The 7,937-nt window shown below is 57.8% G+C and overlaps 1 protein-coding gene across 3 annotated transcripts in view; it reads right to left on the reverse strand.

The window, feature by feature from the left end:
• The window catches only part of STK11 (serine/threonine kinase 11), a 41,135-nt gene extending 36,548 nt beyond the window's left edge, over window positions 1–4,587 (reverse strand). For 2 of the 3 annotated variants that reach the window (XM_017514488.2, XM_017514487.2), the window contains exon 1: window positions 3,280–4,587. In XM_017514488.2, the coding sequence (XP_017369977.1) occupies window positions 3,280–3,569 (290 nt within the window). In that variant the 5' untranslated portion in view covers window positions 3,570–4,587. The remainder of the gene's footprint in view (window positions 1–3,279) is intronic. The other variant, XM_017514490.2, reaches the window with a different exon arrangement.
• Between the last annotated feature and the right edge of the window lie 3,350 nt (window positions 4,588–7,937).

Here is a 7,937-nt window from a genome sequence, read left to right on the forward strand (position 1 = left end):
AAAAAAAAAAAAAAAAAGAAACTGCCTGGATAGGTTAGGAAAAAACAAAAACTCAAAGGAAATAAAGCAAGATGCCACAGCATTAACATTAAGAATACTTTTTTCTTTTTTTTGAGACGGAGTTTCAGAGTTTCATTCTTGTTGCCCCGGCTGGAGTACAGTGGCACCATCTCGGCTCACTGCAACCTCAGCCTCCTGGATTCAAGCGATTCTCCCGCCTCAGCCTCCTGTGTAGCTGGGATTACAAGGATCCGCCACCATGCCCGGCTAATTTTTGTATTTTTAGTAGAGACGGGGTTTCTCCATGTTGGTCAGGCTGGTCTCAAACTCCCGATCCCAGGTGACCTGCCCTCCTCAGCCTCCCAAAGCGTTGGAATTACAGGCGTGAGCCACCGTGCCCAGACCTCTTTTTAAGTTCCTGATGCTTTCTGTAACTTTCCTAGTTCTAACAAGATTATACTTTTTACTGGTGAGAGCAGGACAAGGCACGGACTCCAGGGCCGCCTTCCTGAGAAGGAAGGGAAGGGAAGGGACGCATGCTGGCTCCATCTGCCCCAACCCACCCCCCTTGGCGGTCGCCCACGCTTTCCACACCAACTGGAGGACCGGACGCCTGAAGCTTGTCTGGAAGGTTCCAGACACTTGCTGTGAGACACAATCTGAGCGGAGTTTATTAAGCTTCCCACACACAAAGGAGGCTTTTTCCCTGCAGCGCTGGCAGCGAGACTGGCCAAGGCCTCAAGCCTCAGGGCTGGGCAGTGGACACCCCTTCTCCTTGCAAGCACTTTGCACGTGGCGAGCCTCCAGTCAGGACACAGCAGCTCCCAGAGTAGGGCTCCCCCCCCCCCCGCCGGCAGCACCCAGGGAGCTGGAGGAAGTGCAGTGGTTACTAAATCACAGCTGCACACCGCGCAGCTCCTGATGGCGGATGGATCCTGCAGACCATGAGCAGGATGGGACAGGGCCACCCCTCATCCCAGCGGGGCCCAAAAGGGCAAAATCGTTGCACACTCGGGGCCAGGATGAAAGTGGATGCTGAACGCCAGTGAGGGTGCATCACCCCCTCCAAGGCCAGCGGGGTTGTGAGTTGTGGGTGGCTTCCACCCACAGTCTTGTCCAGGTCCTGCCCACCCCTCTGCCTCCCTGCCTCAGTGTCCCCTCCTCTTCTCCCATGCACTGGGCAAGACTGAATTCCTGTAACCCTCTGGCCTGCCTTCACCAAGACCCTCAGGCTCTGCCCTGCTATTCAGGTGCTCACCTGAGTTCTTGGGAGCTCCTCCCCCAAAGGCTAAACCCAGGGGCTCACACACTCAGTCAGGTTTCCTCCCTACCCAGCGTCTGTCTCCCACTGACCTTGCATATACATTTGTCAAAACTCAAATCAGATTTTTTTTTTTTAGACAGAGTCTGGCTCTGTCTCCCAGGCTGAAGTGCAATGGTATGCTCTTGGGTCACTGCAACCTCTGCCTCCCAGGTTCCAGTGATTCTTCTGCCTTGGCCTCCTGAGTAGCACGCGTCACCATGCCCAGCTAAGATTTGTATTTTTAGTAGAAACGGGTTTTCACCATGGTGGCCAGGCTGGTCTTGAACTCCTGACCTCAGGTGATCCGCCAGCCTCAGCCTCCCAAAGTGCTGGGATTACAGGTGTGAGCCACCACGCCCAGCCCCTAAGCATGGCTTTCTGACTGCTGGGAGACAGGCTGTCACTGGTCCCTTCAGAGGGCCAACACTACCCCAGCACAGGGCTCCGCCCTGACCAACCCATCTCCTGGAAACCAGGCACAGGGAACCAGCCATGCCTTCTACAGTGTCCACACTCAGCACTGAAACCTCAGAGGGGCCTCCAGGAAACACACCCCTTCCCAGCCGCTCCCATTTAACTCTGACTGCTCCAGCCCCGGAGCACGCATCTCACAGCCGGCTTGCTGGTTAAGAAGTGTGTAGGCCAGGCGCAGTGGCTCACGCCTATAAACCCAACACTTTAGGAGGCTGAGGCAGGCAGATCACCTGAGGTCGTGAGTTCAAGACCAGCCTGGCCAACATGGGGAAACCCCATTACTACTAAAAGTACAAAATTAGACGGGCATGGTGGTTCACGTCTGTAATCTCAACTACTCGGGAGGCTGAGGGAGGAGAATTGCTTGAACCCAGGAGGCGGAGGTTGCAGTGAGCCAAGATCACACCATTGCACTCCAGCCCGGGCAACAAGAGCGAGACTCCAACTCAAAGAAAAAAATAAAAGAAGTGTGTGCGCCCCGCAGCCCCTGAGCAGGAGGGAGGTGAGAGCAGACAGGGCAGGGGCCCCTCCCCGGACCTCCTTCTAAGGTCACAGTGCCCTGAGCAGGGTGTCCCTGCCAGTCCCTCTCGGCTTAGCCCAGTAGACAAGGTGCTTTCTTGGAAACAGGAGGCAAAAGTTTTGAAAGTTAACGAGCGCTGGGAGAGGAGCAGGGCCTGGGCAGGGCCCGCCAGGCAGAGGCAGGTGCAGCGTGTCTGGTGGCGATAAGGAAGGGCCCCCCCCCCACCCCCCCTGCTGGGAGAGGCTCAGGCCAGGCTGCACTGCCCTCAGGAGGAGCTTCTCTGCGCAGATGCAGAGGCGTCCGGGATGCCCAGCGGCAGCCAGCGCCTGAAGAAGTCAGTCTGAAAAGTAAGGTCGTCCGGACACAAGTCGGGAGGGAGGCACCGTCCCCTCGCGCCGGGAGCCAGGGATGCTTCCAGCTCCACATCCCAGGCAAATGAGGAAAGGCTACGTTTCCCTCCTGCTGACTGATAAGCCGGTGCAAACAATTATTTTTGGCAAGCCCATGGATCCCCTCCGACAGGATAAACAAATCACATTGCGCCTGGCCCCGGTAATGGCCACACACTGCGCAGAAAACCTGCTGGCAGCCCACACAAACTCTCGGGGCCCAAATAAACACAGGCTGGTTCCACTAGGCACCTCTGCTCCAAGGACAGCTGCGGGAGCCAAGGGACCAGGTTTAGGGGGCCCGGGTGGGGGCCGCTCCCTTTCCAGGAGGGTTTTGCTTCCAGGGCATTTTAACTGGCGTCCAAGAGCCCAGGCAAACGCCCGCCCCGCTGCGACAACTGCCCCTGCCTGAGTGAGAGTCCCTAAGGCAGATTTCCCACCAGCTCTCCCTGGCACGGAGGACACAGGCGCTGGCCGGGTCCCGCTCAGGGTGTTAACAGGAAGGAAGGGAGGGAGGGAGAAGAGAAGGAAGGAAGACGGAACCATCCGCGCAGTGACTGGCCCCGGCCCCAGCCCCAGGAAGCCGCACTTACTTCTTCACGTTGGCCTCCCCGTTGGGGATCCTTCGCAACTTCTTCTTCTTGAGGATCTTGACGGCCCTCCGACACAGCGTCTCCGAGTCCAGCACCTCCTTCACCTTGCCGTAGGAGCCTTCCCCGAGCAGGTCCCCCATTAGGTACTTGCCGATGAGCTTGGCCCGCTTGCGGCGCGGCTGGTAGATGACCTCGGTGGAGTCAATGCGGTGGATGAACGTGTCCATGCCCACCGACATCAGCTCACCCTCCGTGAACATGCCCAGCTGCGGCGGGTCCACCACCTCCATGCTGGACCCAGGGTCCTGGAGTCCCGCCGCCAACCCTGAGTCCGCGGGTGAGCGGTCCTTCCTGGTGTCCCGACTTCCCTTCTCCAAAATTTTAAAAAGAAAAAAGAAGAAAAAAAAAAAAGGCAACGAAAATCCCAAAAGGAAGGGAAAAAACCCTTCTTCCAACAGAAACGATTGTCCTACACGTCAGTCCGGGCTGCGAGTCCGAGCCCGGTGCAGGGTCTGCGGCACCGGCGGGCGCCGGGGGTCCGTGACGGCGGCTCAGACGCGAGTTCCAGTGGGACCCGGGCCTCGGCACGGGGGGGACGGCCCGGTCGGGGTCAGCTTCGTCCGCGGGGGCCCTGGGGAGGCCGGCCGGGGGTTCTCAGTGCTAGGTCATCCTCCGGGGACCTCAGGCCCGCGGACAAGCAGGAACACGGCCGAGCGCGGTCTTCTCCGGGCCGCCCATCCCACGGGCAGGGTCCGCGACGCCGCTGCCCCCCGGGACCCCCACACCTGGGGAGCGCAACTTCGCTGGGGGCGCCTCCGGCGACGCCCCGGTCTCGCCGCTCGTCCCAGGCGCAAACGCTTCGCCGCGGACGCCCGAGCGGACCTCCCGGGGACCGCCGACTGCCGCCGGCCCGGGCGAGGGCTCGGGGGGCTGGGGCGTCCGGCGGCCTCTCGCGGCAGCCAACAGCTCAGCTCAGGGCCGGCCGCTGCCCGGCGCCCGAGAGGGCTCGCACTGGACGCCCCCCGAGCCGGCCCGCGACCCCACGGTGGTCTCCGGGGCCCGGCAGGCACCCCCCCCCCGCAAACGTCGGCCCGAGCGCGCGCCCCGCCCTGAGTGTCCTCAGCGTCTGGTCCGCCGGGCGGCGCGGCGGCGGGGGCTCCACGGGGCTCCGGGCGGCCGAGGCGGTGCAGGCCGCAGGCTCCGGGCCGGGGGGTTCCCGAGGGTGCCGGTCCCCGGGCGGCGCGTCCCCCTCGCCGCGGCCGCCGCGCGTGTGGAGGAGGCGGAGCGGCGAGGGGGGCCCAGCGCATCCAAGGCCGCGGCAGCAAGTGCCAGCGCCCGCAGTCCCTTCGCCACCCCGCGCCTCACTCGCGGGCGCCCCGGACCACCTCCCCCTTCCGCGCCCGACACGCCGCCGCCATCTTGTTTACCTCCCTCCCCCTCTCTGCGCCGCCGCAGACGCCGCACGCCTGGCCGCAGGACACGCCCCTCGCGCCGCCGACGTGCCCACCCATTGGCTGAACCTGCAATCCCCGTCCCTCTGCCCGCCCCTCCGCAGCTGAGGATTGGAGCGTTCGGACCCGGCCGGGCGCCCGAGCGGGGATTGGTCTGAGCTTGGCCCCGCCCGAGGGGTGGATACGGCCCACTCATTGGCTCTTGGAGGCGCCTGTCACAGGCAGGGGGCGGGAAGCAGGCATGGGGGGGCGAGGCCGCGGCTCTGACCTCGGAGGGGTTGGGGGACGGGGGTCGTAGGTCACGGACGACAACGGTCTCGCTGAACGGTCGCGGAGTGAACTCAGCCCGGTGGGTGGGAACCTGGGCTCCCGGAACAAGGAGGAGTGGGGGTCACGCCTGCCAGAGCCCCTCCCCGAGTTCCCCTTTGGGGCGAGGTCAAGGGTCAAAAAGTAACCCAGCGTGGTCAATTCCCGGCAAAAATCATTGATCTAAGCCTGTCTTGGCCTAGGGGAGAGAGAAATGCGCGGGGCGGCCTCTGCCCCAGAGGAGCTCCCGGGGACGGCTCGGGACAGCGCGGGGACGGGCTCAGCAGGGGCTTTTGGTGAAAAACAAGAGTTGCCAAAATACGGCTTCATAAGGTTGAAAACACTGAAACCAGCCGGGCGCGGTGGCTCACGCCTATAATCCCTGCACTTTGGGAGGCCGAGGTGGGTGGATCCCTTGAGGTCAGAAGTTCAAGACCAGCCTGGCCACTATGGTGAAACCCCATCTCTATTTTTTTTTTAAAAAAATACTGAAACCGGGGCCGAGCGCGGTGGCTCAAGCCTGTAATCCCAGCACTTTGGGAGGCCGAGGCGGGTAGATCACGAGGTCAAGAGATCGAGACCATCCTGGTCAACATGGTGAAACCCCGTCTCTACATAAAATACAAAAAATTAGCTGGGCATGGTGGCGCGTGCCTGTAATCCCAGCTACTCAGGAGGCTGAGGCAGGAGAATTGCCTGAACCCAGGAGGCGGAGGTTGCGGTGAGCCGAGATCGCGCCTTTGCACCCCGGCCTGGGTAACAAGAGTGAAACTCCGTCTCAAAAAAAAAAAAAAAAATACTGAAACCTCCTGTGCTAGCCCCGTGTTTTCCACCTTTTCCAGCACCAGCGCCAGGTGGCTTTGCTGGAACAAACCATCTTGCTTGAAGCTCTTGTAGCACTAATGCATTCTACAGAGGTTTCTCTTTTTCTTTTTTTGTTTTTTTCTTTCGAGATGGAGTTTCTCTATGTCGCCCAGGCTGCAGGGCAGTGGCGCGATCTCAACTCGGTGAAGCCTCTGCCTCCCGGGTTCAAGCGATTCTCCTGCCTCAGTCTCCGGAGTAGCTGAGTAACAGAGGTGGACACTGTCACAAAACAAACAAAACCCCCTGGACTCTGGGCACGGTGGCTCACTCCTGTAATCCCACTTTGAGACCTACCTTCCTGAGCAACGTAGCAAGACCCCATTTCTATTCTTTAAAAATATAAGGAAATCATAAAGATCTAAACAGAAAGCCATGAAATTGAGAATAGAGAAAGAACGGAGAAAAATCAAGGAAACAACTTCTTTTCTTTGAAAAAGAAAACTCAGCCAATCTCTGTGGCTCAGGCCTGTAATCCCAGCGCATTGGGAGGCCAAGGCCGGCAGAGCACCTGAGGTCAGGAGTTCAAGACCAGCCTGACCAACGTGGAGAAACCATGTCTCTACTAAAAATACAAAATTAGCCAGGTGTGGTGGCGCATGCCTGTAATTCCAGCCACTTAGGAGGCTGAGGTGGGAGAATCTCTTGAAGCCCAGGGAGGCGGAGGTTTCAGTGAGCCGAGATCACACAATTGCACTCCAGCCTGGGCGACAAGAGCAAAACTCCATCTCAGAAAAGAAAAGAAAACTGTAGGCACATTGATGAAGAAGGAAAGATTACCAGTACCCCGAATGAAAGGAAGAATACCACTATAGACCTTGCAGATATTGAAAGTGTTAAACATCAGAAGTATCTCTATGCTCCTGAATTCAACATCTTAGTTGAACTGATGTCTTTTTTTTTTTTTTTTTTTTTTTGAGACAGCGTCTTGCTCTGTTGCCCAGGCTGGAGTGCAGTGGCATGATCACGGCTCCCTGCAAGCCTCTGCCTCTCTAGCTTCCCAAGTAGCTGAGACTACAGGCACGCACCACCACCACGTCCCGTTAACTTTTGTATTTTTTGCAGAGATAGGGTTTCAACATGTTTCCCAGGCTGGTCTCAAACTCTTGGCTTCAAACCGTCCTTCCACCCCTGCCTCCCAGCTGGCTGAGACCACAAGCATGTGTCACCACACCTGGCTAATGTGATATTGTGCTGGCCTAGAGCCAGAACCGGAGCAAAACTATTTTATAAAATGCAAAACTGTTTTTAGATAAGTTGAAATGGCTGCCCCATTCTCCTTACAATAACTGCTGTCCTTGGCCTCTGTAAATAGAACTGCGAGTTTGTTCTTCAAAACTATGTAAAGCTGCTTACCTTTTCTTATCAGTAACTGCTAAAATCTGTGATGTGTAAACAAATGTATATCTTGACTTCTGTAAACCACTGAGGTGAATCACAGAATCCCCTAGCCCTTGGAATGTCCGGAGACCCCCGCCCTTGTCTCCACCCAGGAGGTGAATCACAGAATCCCCTAGCCCTTGAAATATCCAAAACCTTATCATCCCCATCCCCGCCCCTCACCCCTACTCCCAAGGCGGTTTTTCGGGTATAAAAAATCATGGCACCCTCCTTTTGGCACCACAGGTTGGAGAGACGTGAGTCCTCTGTGGTCGCCGGCATAATAAATGACCCTACAATCTGGCATACTTTTGTCTTGGTGATAACTTTCTACGCTCCGGTCAAATGCAACACTTATTTTTGCGTTTTTTTGTAGAGACAGAGTTTTGCTGTGTTGCTTAGGCTGGTCTCAAACTCCTGACCTCAAGCAATCCTTCCTCATCGGCCTCCCAAAGTCCTGGGATTACAGGCATGAGGCACCATGCCTGGCCCTAATGTATTACAAGACACAAAAATGAAAGCTCCCTTAAAAATAAATCAATGATGCCAGGCGCGGTGGCTCACGCCTGTAATCCTAGCACTTTGGGAGGCCAAGGTGGGTGGATCACCTGAGGTCAGGAGTTCAAGACCAGCCTGGCCATCATGGTGAAACCCCATCTT

This window comes from Cebus imitator, unplaced genomic scaffold (genome assembly GCF_001604975.1).
Source record: "Cebus imitator isolate Cc_AM_T3 unplaced genomic scaffold, Cebus_imitator-1.0 Scaffold524, whole genome shotgun sequence".
Classification (NCBI taxonomy): domain Eukaryota; kingdom Metazoa; phylum Chordata; class Mammalia; order Primates; family Cebidae; genus Cebus; species Cebus imitator.